The 20,368-nt window shown below is 32.3% G+C and overlaps 1 protein-coding gene across 1 annotated transcript in view; it reads left to right on the top strand.

Annotated features, from left to right (window-relative positions):
• LOC111047547 (clavesin-2) overlaps nt 1–19,693 on the top strand; it is a 42,961-nt gene extending 23,268 nt beyond the window's left edge. The window contains exons 2-8 of the mRNA XM_039422751.1: nt 3,927–4,091; nt 7,475–7,572; nt 13,605–13,755; nt 14,761–14,957; nt 15,979–16,089; nt 17,782–17,926; nt 19,581–19,693. Of these exons, the coding sequence (XP_039278685.1) occupies nt 3,927–4,091; nt 7,475–7,572; nt 13,605–13,755; nt 14,761–14,957; nt 15,979–16,089; nt 17,782–17,926; nt 19,581–19,615 (902 nt within the window). The 3' untranslated portion in view covers nt 19,616–19,693. The remainder of the gene's footprint in view (nt 1–3,926; nt 4,092–7,474; nt 7,573–13,604; nt 13,756–14,760; nt 14,958–15,978; nt 16,090–17,781; nt 17,927–19,580) is intronic.
• The last annotated feature ends 675 nt before the right edge of the window (nt 19,694–20,368 follow it).

Here is a 20,368-nt window from a genome sequence, read left to right as displayed (position 1 = left end):
TTAATAAATACTTCTAGCATGAAATTAATTAATTTTGAGAGAGAAAAAGAGTATTTTTTAAAGAGTATTTTTTACTTTTAAAGTTGAACTTGATTCTCTTAAAATTACTCTGAATTACTCTGAGGAGATGGAGAAGAGGTGGTTATGAGGAGTTAAAACTTCTATTTAGAAATGGTATACGATGGAAATGAGGAAGTTATGAAGAAAGTTTAGAAGTGATAGAGTAGGAAATCTGGAGAAATATAGAAGGTGATAAGGTGAGGAGATGTTAAAGAATGAAACAATAGGAGAAAACAAGAAGGAGGAAATGGGACAGAAAACAATAACACGAATGGGAGAGGAAGAAGGAGAAAATGAAGAAGATGAGGAGTATGATGGAATGGAGGAAGTGGAAAAGAGGGTGAGGAATAGGGGGTATGGAGTATAGAGGATGAGGAAATCAGGGGAAGGAGGATGATGATAAAAAATAGAAGGATTAGTGGGAGTTGTAAAGATGAGATAGGAGAGGAAGATAATGTAGTTGAAAATGGTCTAGGAGAGCGTTGTCTAGTGAAGCTGAAAAGAAATGATACGGGTCACTTATTTCGGTGAGAGAGACAGAGATGCCGGCAAGGATAGTAGAGCAAGGAGCTTGTCTGACATCTCAAGTCGGCTGCATCCATAGACATTGGTTTCGTATTCTATTGTATAATGAATAAAGTATAACATAGGTCTACTATTGATAAAGAAAATGGTGCACTCCAGAATCAGGCTACCATTTATCAATAGAATTAAAATTACTTTAATCCAGGAATCATATCCAATGATTATTCTTCCCCAAATCCATATTGGTAAATATTTTTTCTGTATCATACAGTGCATCATACTGAATTGATTAGCAAAATCAGAGAAATTGTGATGGGAGTTCTGATATTTCAACTGGATGTTCAAGTCCACAAATTTGTTATAGATTTTGGAAACTAGAAGTAATCTATCTTCTATAATGAGGAGAAAATATAGAAGAAACTATCTTCTATAATAATTGTTGAATTTCATGAAACATGTTTATGAAGCATTGGTCTATCGTCCTCTAAACTCAAATTCATCGTCTGAGATTATAAAGTACATGTTCCCATTCTTTTTTTTCATTTCTGATTGAATAACGAACTCTTAATTCAAATGTTTCGATTATTCTGAATTGATTTGAATAGTATTCACAATTATAGGTTGCTGTTACAACCCTTTACTGTTTAAACTTCACCACGTTGAAAAGTTATTTTATTCTTTTCACACCATTTTCGGATAGGATAATTCTGCCCACACGTATTTTCAGACACTTTGATAAAAATCACTCTACATAGATTGAATGGATAGGATTCCAAACACTCATACTGAAGATGAATAAGCAAAACTTATGGTGGGGAAATACTTTTTCTACATCTCGATTCATTCAATCCCATTTTCGAATGAGGCTAGTTGAAAGAGTTTACTTTGATTAGATAAAAAATTGAACGAAAGAGAGTAGTTGCTGAACCAGGTGATATACTGAGATGAGAACAGCTTCTAAGTAGCCTATCCTTTTTCAAATCTTCGATCGGTAACAGGAAAGAACCTATACAACACTTCTCCACTCCAAACACTACTCTAACTAATTGTAGGTGCAATACTTTCCGGCTCATGATAATACGTTTTTTATTAATTAGTTCATCTACTACGGTATGCCATCCAATCTTGAGCCTTAGTTCCTATCTTATCCAATTCCTTGGTTCAGACTATTCCACTAAAAATAATTATCATACTCTGTTCGTAGAACTGAAAAATATGGCACAAAATCTCAGTAAGAATCTTAAACAGAGGAATCCGGTCTCAGGGTGTCAAATGTTGTCTTCTGATAAAATGAACATACTAATTTGAGCATACCCCGGCCACAGAATGTTTTTCCACAGCCAAATTTTCAGTTTTTACTGATAAATACCATCAAGATAAAGCCACCTTTAACTGAAGAAAATTTCAATGAATAATAAAACATAGGTATAAAAGAAGTGTTAGTGATAGACCATGAAATTGATACAGTATGAAGTGCTAATAACTTCACCTTGAGCGTTTACATATTTTATAGAGTGCCGTACTGAACATAATATTCCAATCCTACTATACTAGAATACTATTACAGTGTCAGCGTTAATTCTCCACAAAAGGTTCAGTCCCTTGAAAATTGGACATGGTGATTGGTGAATGGTATTCTCACGCTTGGATAATTTCAGTTTATAAGTAAATGCTGTAACTTATATCGAATATCCCACTTCAAGGATGTAGTTGCTGTACAGGTGGAACAGAACTGACCTAATGCATCGCTTTTTAATAGGAATTACACAGTTACGTTGTGAAAGTGAACTTGTGGACTGATAAGAGTCCATCAACCTTGCTTTAGGAAGAAGGAAGGAATTGAACGCCAAACAAGTTTCAGAATCTGCAAACCTCTGGCAAGACTTGTTTTGATCACTCTCGATTTCAGTGCTGCAATTCGCGCTTTGAGTCAAGTGTCTGTTTGGTGGCTTGATCTGGTCCAAATTGATGAGAGTAATAATTCATGAATCTTGATCTGTACAAATATAGAACAAGTAAACTCAGAGTCTTGAATGTTACGGTTGTTGCAAGAAAAATAAGCTATGCTACCTTATGAAAATGAAAATTTTATCTCTCCATCTTATTATGTGTTCATTTTATACAGAGAGCTTTAGTATTAAAAAATACATATATACTGTGGCTTGATTTGCTAAAAAATTATGTAGGAATTCATACTAAATCTGTGGATTGTTAAAAGTTTAAAAAGGAAAATGGAGTTTCAGACACCTTGGTTGAACGTTTAGCCCAAGGCTTGTGATCAGAGGGTTAAAGTCTATTATATACTATCCTTGGGTTGGATTGGACCCACCACTATACATGAATCCAATACTATTCGACCGTGACAAGGCCAGAGGAGTTTGGAATACAAATCATTAGGGTAGATTATTGAAACAACCGTACCTTAGTTGTTCATGAAACTTGAAGACTCGGTTCGTTTCATAAATCAACATTTGATATTGATTCTTCTATAGTTCATTCAGAATATAAGAATTATTGTTCTATTCATAAACAAAAAACATTGGTTATACAATCCTTATACAACAACAAGGTCAACTCACAGTAGTCCACATTTTCCTTTAGTAGAGTAAAACTTTAAGCTTGATTCATATCATACAAAATAATATCTTTCAAACTTCAATATCACAGTTATGTTTATTATTCAAGTATGTTTCAGTTTATCAAGCAATAAGTTGACAATTCGTCCATGGATTGGATTCCTCATTTGATACAATAGTTGTGAATCACGTCATAGAATCGTAATGGACTAATGCATCAATCTTGAGTTTTCCAACCCTAATAAATTGTGCAATTCTGAGAAATATTTCTTAAGAACCTATTCAGATTGTCTCGTTGAGCATCTTCTCTTCTCTATTTTTCTCCATCTACTTATCTTATTTATTTTCATGGAATATTGATGAAAAGGACTTTGTTATTTATGTCGACAATTTAATGTATTCACCCAAATATTGATTTATTCATGTTTTCCCTCCAATCAGTATCTATAAAGTCTACTCATCAGTTATTCATGGTATTTTAGTTATTAGTTCACTTATCCTACTTTTATGGAGGAAATATAGAATATATTGATTACTCTATGCAAAAAGGAAAGAATACAAATAAAATGTATACTTTATCTCTGCTCTAAGCTACTCTGAACATGTATTTATCTGATATTGAAGTGCACATAACATTCAAGTTTGTATCTGGATATGGTTTTGTCGTTCTATTTTTTGCAAGTCTCTTAAATAGGAGTGATTTAGATTCAACACTACCGTTTTTCTCATATGTAATAATTAACTATTATTCTCTGTTTTTTGCAGAAGATGAAGTTGCCGAGGTGCAAGAAGAAATCGACCTGATTTTCGAACCAAACACAGATCCATTGGACATTTCCAAAGAGCTGAGAGTGAGAGCGGAAGAAGAGCTGAGAGAAACAAGCGAGAAAATGAGAGAGAACCTGATTACGTTGAGACAAATGGTACTTGGTAAGTGAAAATTGTTTCAATTACCATTGGGAATGACAATATTATCATGAGGAAAATTGAACAATACGTTTAACAGACAATGGGAACGGATTTCTCTGTCATTCTTGTAGAAAAACTCTCAATTCATCCGACAAAAGAACAGAATTCTTGATTTAATTAGTTTAAAAGAGGTGCCGTATTTGAATATGCAGGATAGGCCTACTGTCTGTTAAATTCACGATGAGAAAAATTACTGTGGTAATTCCAATGTGAACACGAATTATTATTATTCTTCCATCATAAATGTGATACGGTTTATATTTTTTGTCAATACCAAAGCTTGAGAACAGACAAGCTCTTGTTCAAAAAAAAGAATGAAACAAAGCTTCAATAACCTGTTTGATTGTTACAAATTAAATAAACTTCGCCGTGTAACTTCGTCGATGTTTATTTGTAATAATTTATGCAATAATTGTAAAAAATGTGCAATAGTTCAAGATAGTAGACACACAGATAAATAGATAGCACCTTTGTCTATCCAGTTTGTGGTAGTTCACAAATGGATGAAATGACGGATGATGTTTCTGAGTTCATTGATTTTGTACTCTCTCAGAGTGATAATTTGATAAGGAACTCAATCCACTTGTTAATGTTCCAAATTGATTTAAATTGTGAAAGCTCTTCAGTCAGAAAACAGTTTGAAATTTTTAATGTTCAAATTTTAACCCTATAGAAATCAGATAACATTTTTGATTATAGTCAATGAATATTATTCCAAGATACATACTTTGGAAAAAGTACTTAATTTGGAATACTTTTCACTTTTGGGGAAAAGGTAAACATATAGCCATGGAATGAAGAGAGTGAAATGAAAATGATGAAGAGAACATTAGAATAAGATAAACATGGGCCCAGTCTATAATAGGTAATAATTTTCTCAATCGCGAATATAAATAATTGATGTATTTCTTGAAGGATTAATATTGATAAGTAAAATTATAATCAATCACGATAGTGTAACCCAAACCTATCTCATCAGGAAGCCACTAGAGTCTACATTTGAAGCGATGTAAATTTTGAAGAAGATTTACTCCTATTGTAAGGACTTATCGAGAACGGAAATCAGGTCAAAGCACTACTGTACACCAATTGTCTTGAAAATGACTTGCTCATTCTCTAGGCTTAATTAATTCATTTTCCTAGGTACAATAGAAAGTTATCCCTTTTAGTTCGAATGAAGTTTGCATCTCGTACTTGTTCTGAAATATTATCAACTTGAAAGAAGTAGCCTACCCCATTTAGTGAAATTGTTCCAGGATCACTAAACAAATTAAATTACGATTAGTTCTAATTTCTAACAGAAAGCTCAATAATTTATGTCCTCCAATTATCATAATTCTAAAAGCATAATATATACCGTATCACTAATTCACTGTTTTATTTTCACGAATATTCAATATTCCTCTGAACATATTTTTTTTACTGTGAGAGTATTACAGAAGAATTCCCAGTATTAATCCTCCTATATAATATATAAATAGGAAAATGAGAATATCAATGTTACATATACAGAGTGAGTGAAAAATCCGAGAATAACGGCTTAATATTTCATACACAAAGGTGAGAACGGCTTAGTATCTCATAAAAAAATGTGATTCCAAGGTGAGTGTGATTGGGGATCCTAATCAAATTGAAAATACAACTTTACTATGACTTTAAAAATCTGGTCCGCCATCTTGGATCCGCCATTTTGAATGCAACTCTATTTTTTTAATAGGAATGTGGTCATGCGATACGTGACTTCGATAAGGAATTTCAAGGAAATATGGATGGCAAAAACCGCACATTGATATATCAAACCGTTTAGAAGATATTCACATTATTAATCAATACATGCAAATCAGAAATGAAATACATGAGTGGTATTGATTAATAATGTAATATCTTCTAAACGGTTTGAGATATCGATGTGCGGTTTTCGCCATTCATTTTTTCTTGAAATTCCGTATCGAAGTCATGTATTGCATGACCACCTTCCTATTTAAAAAAATAGTGTTGCATTCAAAATTGCGGATCCAAGATGGCGGACTAGATTTTTAAAGTCATAGTAAAGTAGTTTTTTCAATTTGAGTAGGATCCCCAATCACACTCACCGTCAAATTACCTTTGTGTATGAAATATTAAGCCGTTCTCGGACTTTTCACTCAGCCTGTATAATAATAAAAAACATACAGTAGCGTAATTCAAAGTGCAGATGCATAAAGACTACTGATATAGATACGCTAATATGTATAATAGGCCTATAAATTTGTACAATAGATACAAATGGGTTATAGATACAAATATATTAATATAAGTCTTCATCTATTTATCTATTTATTCGTGGACAGAATCACAAATCATATGAATATGATTAGGAAGGAACAATAGGCTTGGCCCAAAGCTATTCCATTCCCAAATTTTGATAAATTAATGAAATGTCCAAAAAATAACACATTTTTTGACTGTCTAGATATTGAATATTAATTGAAATATTATTTTCATACAGGACTATTCTCTATTATGATCGATAAGTTACAGTATGAAAATATCATTCTCAAGAAGAAAATAAAAAATGATGAGTAAAAAACTAGCATGATAATATAAATATAAGACTATAATTGGAACTTTTGATAAAGTGGAAACAAGAGTCATCATTAATTGAATCATAGACAATGATAATTATGAAGCTCAATTTTATGACAGAGACAGCAATGAATGATAACATAATTATTTCAGTCGTAACAAATAACAATAAAGAGAAGTAGTTGATAGCTCATTTCTTTTTAGTTGAGGAATTGAAGTGACTGTCTATTGAATATTAATTGAAATATTATTTGAAGCCAGTTGACTGTGATTGCTTTCAGACATTTACGACAACAATAATTATTGAATGATGAAATTGAGGAAAATTAATCAATCTACGGTACATTTTATGAAAGTTGAATGATGTTGATTTGTCATTTTAAATAAAAACGTTATTTTATAAGAAAGCGTTTAAATCACTTTTTTAAATGACAATCAAATATTTATAGTGATGTAAAATCAGCTAAAGTTGATTTGTTTTCTTTAGTACATTTTTTTCTTAGTTTACAATAATTAATAGTAGTAATAAAGTCAATAAACCTCTTATTGAAATTCCAAAGAAAAGAATCAATGAGAAGAATAAATTGTCTCAGGGATTGAATGAAGAATTCAATGAACTAATACCATTATTGGCTTTCTCTTCTTAGGACTTTTTGACAGTAGGAAAGTTCTCATTTCACCAATTATTGTTAAATTTTACAATGTTTCAATATCACACTTTTCGAATAAATTGAACTTTGTTTACAGAGATCTATAGAATTTTGTTTTTATTTCCGCAGCTGAAAAGAATTTACACGCTCGAACGGACGACATATTTTTGGAGCCGACAACTTTCCTTAGTGTGATAGGTGTCATATGCTATTCCAACCGTTTAAGGAAAAATTGGTAGCACGGCAAATGTTACCCCTGTGGTGGGACCGAATTACAAAATAAATATGTCCCAAATGGTACACCATGAAATCCCTGGTTATAGAAATTATTAGTAGATAGATTTCTTGATAGGTTATGAATGGTTTGTTGCTGAGTGGGAAATCAGTTCAAGAGAGATCAAGTCCTAATGAATATATTATCTGTGCAGACTAGCAAAATGGCATACAATATGAACAATATTAAAATTGATGATGAGTTAATAGCTGCCTTAACACAACTGTTGATAAGCAAGATGCTAGGTTAGACCAAATGTTTAAAAAACAAAATGCTAGATTTGATGAGTTAAATGCTAAATTTGATAAGCAAAATGCTAAGTTAGACCAAATGTTTAAAAATCAAAATGCTAGGTTTGATGATATGAAGCAAGAATGTACTAGCATTAGACTAGAGCAGGTTAGTATAAACCTTCTATTGAAAAGTGCACATGAAACATTGAAAGATGAAGATGAAGATGAAAACAAATTGAAGCAGGATGATAGTAGTGTTAAGTTACAAGATCAACTCATTCAAGTTTCTGACAATGTAGGCCTAGTTACTGTTGTTGAAAAAGTCAACCATAGTGAAAGTGTAGAATTGAGTAAAGAAGTAGGTAGGAGTTGTCTTCATTGAAAGTCAACTATCAAGAAAGTACTATTGCTACATTGAAGGTTAGGAAAACAGTAAACAAATCAAATGTTTCTATGGATCAGATTACTACATCAAAAGTTAGGAAGATTGTAAACAAAATGAATGAGTACATGAGACAGGTTTCTGTAGAGGTTAGGAAAAATGTAACAAAATGAATCTTGCTTTGAGTCAAGTTGATGAGTTCAACTTTCAACTGAAAATTGAAAAGGTGTATGCAATGCATTTTCAAGTGAACATGACGAACTTTTGTAGGCAAAACTGCTTGGTTGAAACTAATGAACCCATGAATAATATCATGCTATTGAAGAAAACAAAACGCAAAGTTTCCATCGATGTATTAGTATTCAAAGGTTGTTTCAAGTTGCTTACTTACAAGATGATGACAATAAATCACATGATGAAAGGGTATTCCCCAACACACAATGATTAGGAATCCTGTGTTATGCCGGGATTCAGAATAGCATAATCGCTACACAGTGTATGGTAAGAGTCCATAATTGTGTCTTTTTTCTTTCCTGTAGCCTATTTTCTTGGCCCTTATTCTTTTCAATTTTCGATTCTTTCCTGTCTTTGTGTAATATTCAGTAAATTTCTTCTATGAAGCATATCTTAACCAATCTTGTCCATAGTCATTTAAATTTGTATTTTTTCTGAAATAATTTTGGAAGTTAAAATAGTAGCTTATTTTCCTAATCTTTAAATTGTTGATAAAACTTAACTTTTCCAAAATCTATCCACTGTAGTGTAAAGAATTGTGTGCTTGTGACATATTTTTTCATCATGTATCACTTATGTGAAGTGTATCAATTCTGTGTGTATGTTTTAGGGAATTTATTTACCCAGTTTTCTTTTTCTCTTGTTTGTATTTTTTAGGGAACTTATTTACCCAGTATTTCATCTTGATCATCTTTGTATCATAATCTTGAAATGTTTATACTTATTATACAGTCTTTAAATTTTAAATTATTTTAAAAAATAATTGGTTAATTTAAAACGTTGTGTTATACTATCAATTGAAATGAGTTAAAGGCTAAAATTTTTCTAAAGTGTTTTGTAATTGATATTTTTTTTTAAATTTTAAAACTGTTTGTTCTATAAATTTTGATATGATTGATTATCGTTTGAAATGGATGCTGGAGTGTATGTAGAATTTTTAGTGGGGTTTGTTGATTAGAATTTTGCTGGTATGTGATTGTTTTTTGAGATGGAAACCCATTATTGCCTAAAGAAGGAATAACAGAGGTTATGACTTAGAGAGGCAGTAATGAGATAATACTTTTTGTGTTGATTAATAATGTTGATTGCCATAGATGCAAAAAAATTAATGATTAATAATGTTGATTGCCATAGATGCAAAATGATGATTACTTATGAATTTTGTTTGCCTTTGAAGCAAAATATTATTGATGTTTTGAATGGTTTCTTGTTTAATGTTTGATAGTAAAGTTTTGTCATGAAATGTAGTTTGTGTTTAGAACATTGAAAAGTCGAAATAAACTATAGTATCCAACAAACGATGATTAATAATATTAAATAATTTGCTTTTTATACAATTTTTGAACAAAATTAAAACTAAATAATTTTGAAACCCTGAATGATAAATCATAAATGTGAAATGAACATGCTATAAATGAAATGTTATATTAAATAATAATGAAATGCAATATATTATGAAATGATTGAATAGAAGACCAAATGTCTGAAATTATTGAAATATGTATTGAAATTAAATTTTTGTTGTGTTGTTATGATGTTTGTTTTTTACAATTTTGATAATGATACAGGGTGTTATGAAATTATATTTCTATTTTGAAGAATGGATTAAAATGTTGATATTTGAACAGTGAATAGATGAAAATGAATGATTTTTTTTTAAATTTATCATTGATATGTCCATATTTTACAATTTATGTATTGCTGACTGTATAATAAGATGTTAACAAATTTCAATTTCATAGATACTTAAAATAATTTTATGTGTATTAGATTGTATTGATAGCCTAATCAAGTTTTTCTTCTTAGTTTATAAGCATTTTAAGATAACAGGTACAGCACAGACATTAACATTGAAATAGTTATCATGTGAATCTCGAAATCAGTAACAAGTGAACGCCATGAAGAGTGTTAAGAACATTTGGGTGATTTTCGAACTAGTGTGACATATCTACGCCAAAATCAACGCTGCGGCCTACACCAATAACTACGCAAAATCTACGCCAATGCCTGTGCCAACGCCAATATCTACGCGATGCCTGCGCCGAAGCCAATATCTGCGCCATGCTGATGCCAAAATCTGCGCCAACGCTGATGTCACAACAAAAATCAATGCCAATGCCTGCGCCAACGCTGATGCCAACAACAAAAATCATGCCAATGCCTGCGCCAACACTAATAACTACGCCAAAATCTACGCCGATGCCTGTGCTGATGCCAACGCCAATAACTACGCGATGCCTGCGCCGAAGCCAATATCTGCGCCAATGCTGATGCCAAAATCTGCGCCAATGCTGATGCCAAAATCTGCGCCAATGCTGATGCCAACAACAAAAATCAATGCCATGCCTGCGCCAACGCTGATGCCAACAACAAAAATCAATGCCAATGCCTGCGCCAACACTAATAACTACGCCAAAATCTACGCCGATGCCTGTGCTGATGCCAACGCCAATAACTACGCCGATGCCTGCGCCGAAGCCAATATCTGCGCCAATGCTGATGCCAAAATCTGCGCCAATGCTGATGCCAAAATCTGCGCCAATGCTGATGCCAACAACAAAAATCAATGCAATGCCTGCGCCAATGCCAATAGCTACGCCAATGCCAAAATCTGCGCCAATGCCAATAGCTACGCCAATGCCAATGCCAATGCCTGCGCCAATGCCAACACCAAAATCAACGCCGATGCTGTGCTGATGTCAATGCCTGCGTCAATGCCAATAGCTACGCCAATGCCTGCGCCAATGCTGATGCCAACACCAAAATCAACGCCGATGCCTGTGCTGATGTCAATAGCTACGCCAATGCCAATAGCTACGCCAATGCCAATGCCTGCGCCAATGCCAATGCCTGCGCCAATGCCAATGCCTGCGCCAATGCCAATATCAACGCCGATGCCAAAGCCGACACCAAAGCATACGCAAATAGCAATGCCAATGCTATTGCTGACTCTGTATCTCAAACTTCAACACTACTGCATTACCTGGAGGTAATTGCCATCCATGTTCACATTCACAACTTTGAATTCAGAAGAACAGTCACAGTATCATGAAAGAATTGATTCAAAAAAAAATCCTCTCCTAAATTATTCCTGTATGCAGAACTCTAAACCTTGAAAGCTGAAAATATCAAAAAACCAAACCTTACCTAAATTAATCCTCACCTAAATTAATCCTGTATGCAGCGTCTATCTCTTTTCCAAAAAACAAATTACATTGTCATTTCAAGCCTGAAATGTACATTGTATAATTACAAATATGATACAAAATTTATGTGACTCTGTATTGAATTTGGAATGCAGCCGTCTACTACAAACATGAAGCAATGCTAACTGAGATGTCACCTGTATCGAGTTTGGTATGCAGCAGTCGACTACAAGTATCAGCCCAACACTACGTGCATCCAGATCAGCCCAACACTTAACGTCATCACATTGGAGTCACACTTAACTGAAAATCATACTGAGTGCCTTAACGGACTGTTTTCCAAAATGTGCATCAATAAAATCAACCGCGGCAATAGTGAAAGAAATGAACATTTTTTGATTTATTGAAATTTTATGTGAAAATTAAATGTAACAATTCATCAATTCATTTAAAAAATAAATAATGATAATAAATTTTTTTATTCAACATACTAAATTTTTTTATGCAATAAAAATTAAATTTTTCTATCTATTAAATTTATGTGCAATTTCAAAAAAAACTATTCTTTACATATTAAACTTTCTGTTGAGATATTTTTCTTTAAATTATAAAGCTAAATCAAAAGTAATATTGATATTCTATATTTTGAGATATTGTTTGGAAACATATAACAAACGCTATTGATGAATTTTTATAATAATTTTCAATATTTGTGGATGACATGTAATGTTTTTCTAGAAAAAATTGTTACTGTTCTCAAATTTAAATTTCAACAATTTTCATTAGGGTCAATGTAAATTTTTTCTTTAAATTTTCAAACAGTAAAATTTTTTTATGTCAAGAGGGGGGTATTTGTAATATTACATTTTTCTTCTCACATTTAAATCGAATCTTCAATTCGAGATCTATGGAACTTTATAGTAAATGTCAGAGTTATCAATAGACGGACAAATTTTTTGACGGAGAATTTATTATCGTAATGTTTGTTGCATTGTTCCATAATGTCACCGAGGTAGGGTTAACAAATTACTAAATAAATCGTTTATTTGAATAGAATATATGTATAAAAATTTAAAATAACATTTTCAAATTAAAGTTTTATTGAGAACAGATGTAGAATGTGAATTCTAAATTTATAAGTTATAATTTTGTGTTGACGTGTCTGTAAAGATCGATATTGAACAGGGCGTTGTCTTTCGTGACTGGCAACTTGTGTCTTTTTCCTGTTGGACCTTCTTCTGAATATATGGCTGGCTGTTGCTTGTATAATTTTGTGCTCTGAATTATTGTCTGTTTAAATGAATTTATTAATGTTTTAGATTGAAGTTTATATAAATTTTTGTGCAAAATTCGCTTTTAGTGTAGTAAAGCCAATAGCCACTGTGTTTCAACTGTAAACTAGATAAGTATTTTTTAGTTCGTAATAATTCTGAAATCATTAGGCTTGTAAGTTATTGTTCGTTTTATATTTCTGTGTTTTTGCCAAAATTTTCATCTGAAGATTATAAGTTAATTTGCTCTGAAAACTGGATTTCTCATTCATAGGCAATAGATCCATTCACAGTTTATCAAGTATCTATTTTATTGGAGCCGACAACTTTCCTTAGTGTGATAGGTGTCATATGCTATTCCAACCGTTTAAGGAAAAATTGGTAGCACGGCAACGGTAATGAATTTTATCTCATATTTCAAATTTTATCTTGCAATTTGAGAGGAGTTTTTGGCTTATACTTCCAGAAATGAGAAATCTAATATCTAGAAAGCGACAACATTTATGAATAGAAATGAACTTACATTATATTTATGTATATTTGTTACTGTAAGCATCATGAGGTTTTGGGCAATTTTTTTTTAAATTTTAATAAAATTTAGTAAATTCTATTGAATAAAAATTTTGTAAAACACTAAAACTGAACTCCAAGTGGAATAAATGTGTATATCATAAGTATATAGGTGTAAATACAATAAGTTGCGTTTTGTTTAATTGCAGCTCAAGAACTACTACCAATTCAAAGCAAGTTACCCACATTTCTACACATACACAACACCTTCGGAAAACAGTTACCTCTACGATATGGCGCACTTCAGTAGTTTGCCAGGCGTCGATCGGAAAGGACGTCGTATGTGCGCTCTTTTTGCAGGTAAAAATCAAGAAAAACTTCATACCAATATACGAGTAGTACCTACCTATGCTAAATAAAACTATTTTGGAATAATACAGTATTTTGCAATAGGTACTTTGATATTCAATGTCATAATAAATAATAGAGAGCGAAATGATAACAAAATTATACCATATAATATTAGTACCTACTATAGTACTTTAATTTGCCTTCAAGGTACATTATTTTAATAGGGCATTTGGTATCTGATTGAATCTCAATTTTGAAGTAATTGATTGATTGCTTGATTGTTTAAAGACGGAGTGAGGACTGCAGAAAAACTTCATACCAATATACGAGTAGTACCTACCTATGCTAAATAAAACTATTTTGGAATAATACAGTATTTTGCAATAGGTACTTTGATATTCAATGTCATAATAAATAATAGAGAGCGAAATGATAACAAAATTATACCATATAATATTAGTACCTACTATAGTACTTTAATTTGCCTTTAAGGTACATTATTTTAATAGGGCATTTGGTATCTGATTGAATCTCAATTTTGAAGTAATTGATTGATTGCTTGATTGTTTAAGGACGGAGTGAGGACTGCATAGGATCTCTCTGATATACAACCCTAAAATAATTCCTAAAGGATTGTTGGAGGAAATTTACATTTGACAATTATCATTTCTCATTAATATAGTACCGTACAACTCTCTTGTATAGTACTGTATAGTATAGTATAGTATTGGGGAACAATTTTACCAATAATGAAAAATAATGTAGAATTATTGCTTGAAAGTTGAAACCTATCATGAAGCTTGAGTTCAAAAATTGTACAATTCATGGTGTATGACTTTTGGGCCACTTTTTTGATAATTGATGAATTAAAGACTGACTTGTGGGCCATATAGGAGAATATGTACCTCAAGCACTTTTGGGTCACTCTACATGATAGGAAAACTATGTAGGCTGATGAGTATGTGCAGTTATAATTCCATTGTATTAATGATGAATAATTGCTTGAAATCGCAGCTAGAATGGACCTGGACAAATCGCCACTGGACGAGACATTCCAACTGGGCACGACTGTGTTTGAGATCATGCTGCAGGACCCACATCTGCAAATCACCGGAACAGTCGCTATTCTCGATTTGAAAGATCTCACGCTCTACCAGCAAGCAAGGCTGGCCACTCCCACTTGTGCCTGGCATTTAGCTAACATTGTTCAGGTAATCCAACATCATCATCGATTTCATTTCTTTAGGAGTTGAAATAAGATTAATAATTAAGAAACAAACAGAAAATACACTACCAACCCAGTCCAAACTATCGCCAAGTCGGTGGCCAAGTTGGATGCTTACCAGCAGCTTGACCACGTTGGTCTTGCCATCCACACAGCAATGTTACCATTTGTGGATGCCAGGCTGGCCACTCGCCTTCGCTCAACAAAAATCGGTGCGATGGCAAGCGAAGGCCAGTGAAGGCGATAAGCACTGGCAAAACAGCCATCCACACTCTTGCGCTCGTCGTCATTTCTCATTTGTAAGCATTGGGTGTTAGTGTGGATGAGACATTAAGTATACTTGACATACCAATAAATACTCAACAAACAAAAACGTCCCAAAAAACATTCAAGTACGGAAAAATTACATTCATAACATAACATGCATGTTAAAGGGGCTACTAGTAACCCCCTCGGTTGGAGAACTCGCTCAAACAAGAACTGTTGTGTTGCAATCTATGAAACCTGCAACTTTCAATTATACAGAGTTGATGAAAATCATGGAAACAGCTGAATATTTCTCCAACAAGGGAAATATTTCATTGAGGATCCTATTTGAAATAAATAATTACTCTGTCGCTTTAACATCTTTGACCCTCATATGAGTCCAAATTCATTTTTTGAAATAAGAAGGTGGATCACATGGTGTCATAGATGATTTCGATACAGAGTTCCAAGAGAAAATAAATGGCGAAAACGGCACAGTGATTTCTCAACCCGTATCTGTTTGTTGATGTGAAAATTGTAAACTAAGTTGTATAGGAATATTGAATTATTCAAGAATCTAGTACGTCAAGTTTTCAGTTTGTCAAGTTATTAATTAGACACTTGCGGAGCACGGGTTACCTGCTAGTTCTCAATGTATACCCGAGTATACAAAATATTGTTAAATCAGCAAGTTGTAACATAATCAGCAAGCTGTTCATAGTATTTTGAGAGTATATTTGTATAAAATTCTTTTTTTTCAGGATAAAATTCCTCTGAGGTTAAAAGCAGTGCATGTGGTGAATCAACCATTCTACTTCAACGCTATTTATGCAGTTTTCAAGCCATTCCTGAAAAAGAAACTTCGTAAGAGGGTAAGTGGGCTATGGATTGGCATTTAAAAAGTCTCCTCTATGTGATTTTATTTTTATAGTACCTATTTAAATAAGTATTCCTTTTCATATCTTATTCTTTCTTGTTTCATTTTTATGAAGAGTTCATTCATTAGCATAGAATGCATAACTCCGTCAACTTGTTGTTGTTGTTGATAAATCAATTTCAATGAAGAGACGTTGGATGATTCAATATTTTTGAAAAATAAAAAATATCTAATCTTTAATGTTTTCAAAAGTAAAGTATCCAAAAGTAAAAATATATAATATTCTACTAATATTCTTTTAATCTTAATCTAGCTAATATGTACACGAGAGGGTATCGAATATTGAATGGAGAATCTGATCTTTTACGTGATAAAAGTGGACATTTTAATTGTCTAATATTCAACAATTGAATTACCACTTACCGGCATCTAATCACTCACAAACTTCATAAATACGTTCAGTCATTCTATAATTTTCAATAGAATCTGTTCAATCTCGACTATCTGTAGCTTAAACTAGCTATTCGAATTCACTGACTTTTAGTTCAATTTTTTCATAGTTTATTTTGTTTGGTCAAATCAACTCTATTCGGATTTACTGCCCTGGTCAAATTTTCCTCTGTTTATTTTGTTTGGTCAAATCAATGTTCACATAATCTTTAGTGAATTCCTATTACGAGAAGTCAGTTTCACAGTGTTCAAATAGCCCTGTGGAACCGCCAGCAGTGTTATTTGAACTTTTTCTCATTTTGATATGAAATAGTTATTTGTATATCTAGAGTGAAAAATACGACTTTTTCTCCCTGTGGGAAAAAGTTTGAAGCCCGAGGCGAAGCCGAGGGCAGCAATTTTCCTGAGGGAGAAAAAGTATTTTTCGCTCATGATGTACACAACATTTTTCCTCCATCTACATTTTTTCATAGAAACTGCAAATAAAATCATTCTAATAACTTACGTATTGGTGACAATGATTCCTAACAACATAACCTAAATCTAAAACCTAAAAACCGGTCGTCTGATTGGCACTGCCGATTGCGCTATCTATCGGCAAAAGTTGTAACAATTATATCAGCTGAGCAGCTACCAAAAATGGCTGACTCCAGTTCAGATTTGAATTGCAGATCAAAAATATTTGTTGGCTGGTATTTTGAATAGAATAAAATATTTTAAAAATTGTATAAATTTTTATCGTTTAATAATATTAAGAATATAATAATTATCATACAAACATATATTTCATGAGTTGATCAAATTTCTGGTTGTGGTATTGAATTCAGTTGACTCAATGACAGACACCTCTATTATACTTTCTCATCTGAGCTTAGACCTTCTAACCTATTACAATGTAAGTTTCAAAATAGAGATGCTCCCCATGTTATTTAAATGGAGTCACTTTTACTCCCTAGGGAGTTTTTCTGTTTTTTACTACCGAGAGCGAAAAAGTGACACTTAAGTATTTGGTTTCAGGGAGTAAAGTAAGTACTTTAGACAGTAGGTGGAGGAAAAATAAATTTTAGATGGAATTTATCTATATTTAGCAATTTTACACATAAGTTTTAAGCTTTATTGCATTAAATCAGGTATCAATCTATTTCAAAACTTTTTTGCAACAGATTGAGGAGAGACTCGACCTGATTCTATTCTCAAAAAATAGTATTAGTATAGTTTAATGGGACATATTTTTCAGATATTCCTCCACGGAACCGACTTCGACTCGCTACACAAGCACGTTGACCCCGAGGGACTGCCAGCCGAATGGAACGGCAAGAGAGGACCTTTCACTAACAGAGCCACCAGAGCAATTATTAAAATGAATGAGCATAAATTCAAAGGTCAGTTGAACTCATTTTCCTGGTAATAATAGATCAGACATTCTTTAGAAGTTAATAACTAATCTAAAACTTCCGTTTGCACAGAAGCCGGTTAAATTTTAATCGTGATTAATTCCACGAGAACTCATCAGATAGATAAGGCTTTTTAAAAAGAAGGCTTCTCTCATTGGTTCTCGTGAATTGAGCACGATTAAAATTTAACCGGCTTTTTTGAAAAGAAGGCTTCTCTGATTGGTTCTCGTGAAATTGAACACGATTAAAATTTAACCGGCTTTTGTGCAACTAGCACAGAGTGTGACAGAGCAAGGTTATCTTTGAAACGATAGGGTATCTACGGTACACGGTACCAGTAGAAAAATGTTTATCTCAACTCAGCCTTTACTTATATTGCCATCAACATTATATAGTGAAAAAATACGATGGAGTGGTATTTATTGAGTGGTATTCAAGTTGGATATTGCAATGAATTTGATCAGTAAATTCAGATCAGAAATTGGAACTTTGAACCAGTATGAATTATACTGCATTATTGAAAACGATGGCTAGAAACTTAAAACGATCATACTCTAAATCACCTAGATAAGTGAATGTTACATAAAATGTGAGAATTTGTTACTCATTCAAACTTTGAACCCGTGTATGAGTTATGCTGCATTATTGAAAACATAGGCTATAAACTTGAAACTCTAAACTACCGGTACCGTACTAAGTAAATGTTACATAAAATTAATGTGAAAATGTGTTACTTAGGCTACATTACCTATCCAGCTTGCAAGTATCTATTTGAATTGTCAAGCAGTTTATTACGTGAGCTCAAGTTAATATACCGTACGAATAATTTAGTTCAAATGGGAGATTTTCATTCTATAGGCCTACTATAATCGAATCGGAAGCTACAATTAGTTACCTACCTCACAGAATAATAGTGAACATTCATTAGATTCTATAAAAATCAAAATTTAATAATATTATCATTAAACATTACTCCAAATCAAATAAATTAAATTAAATCACCCCGAAGACTTCTGCTTCTGCACAAATATTGACAATAGAGTAAACAGCTAGATGGAAATTCGAAAATTCTCAGCATTTAATTTGGATTTTCGTTTATTGAAAATAATGAATTCATTAGCACTTGAATAATATTGCAATAGCTCAGTGTAATCTCCATCTGTCGTAATCAAAATTTGTTGTTTTGTGGAAAGAAATTTTGTGAATGAAGAATTATATTAAGTCGCATATCAAGATGATAGATTTCTTTCAGACCATACCTGAGAATACCTACATTGAATTTATAGGCCTATCATATATTTATATTTATTTGCTTATTCTCAGTACGGGACATATTGTTAGCTGTGATGAACATTGTGATTCTTTTGTTACAACTATAGTGTATGTCTGCTAATAGATTTTTGGTAATTTAGTATTTTGGTCATTTATTTTTATTCATGGTAGCTTACTCCATGTTAAACTACTACTACCATTATTAACTTCATAAACGTACCGTATCAAAAGATTCTCATATAGACCTATTTCTCCATATGAATGGAGAACGGTGATTCATTAATTATTTCTTTCTATAAATAGAAGTTACACATCTCATAAACTAACGACAAAATGACAATAAAACTTCAATATTCTTTGTTTTTTTCAGAATGGAAACAGTTCACGTACAGAGAAGAGAATTGAATCAGAACTAGCTCAAATTCTGTCAAGACTTATTCGATTGACCAAAATAGAACTTTTCGAGCCAATCTCAAGATATTACAAAATAAATAATTATAGTGTAGCCATGCGGAATTGATAAGGTGAGACTGAGTACAGAAATACGCGACATAATATTATACAATCATCGAAAAATGGCGAAGGTGGGTTATGATTTTTGTTTTGAAAATGTACCTTGTATATTATAGAAATCAATGAGCACTATACTTTACCTCGACATGATTGTGAGTGTATTAAATGGATTGTGTATAAATTAGAATTTTAGGGATTGGATAATGACGATGAGATTATCATTCTCTGTAATTAGAGATTTTTGTATTATATTTGTAAGAAATATATAAATATTTTTAAATTTCACTTGATCGTTTCAATTAGAAACCTTTCATTCCATTACTCATAAGGATAAAGGCTAAGCTCTGAACTATAACCTCATAGAACCTATATGCTACATATTTATTTTTCTATACCGGTAAACCAGGGTGACTTTGTCCAATTTTGTACAGTTGAGATTTTAAACCACATGCAATCAATATACTTGAGTTGCAACAAATCTCTTGCAATATATTTTTTTATTATTGTATTCTGCAATGTTTGAAGAGTATTTTTTATTTATATATATTTTTTCGAAATTAAGAGATAATGTCAACCAGGGGTTGGGGTGACTTTATCTCACTTTGAAAAATATATGGAAAAAAGTTCATTTTCAAGAGTTAAACA

Source organism: Nilaparvata lugens, chromosome 3 (genome assembly GCF_014356525.2).
Source record: "Nilaparvata lugens isolate BPH chromosome 3, ASM1435652v1, whole genome shotgun sequence".
Taxonomy (NCBI): domain Eukaryota; kingdom Metazoa; phylum Arthropoda; class Insecta; order Hemiptera; family Delphacidae; genus Nilaparvata; species Nilaparvata lugens.
Note: the sequence above shows the minus strand (reverse complement) of the source record. Positions and strands in the feature narration are given on the sequence as shown.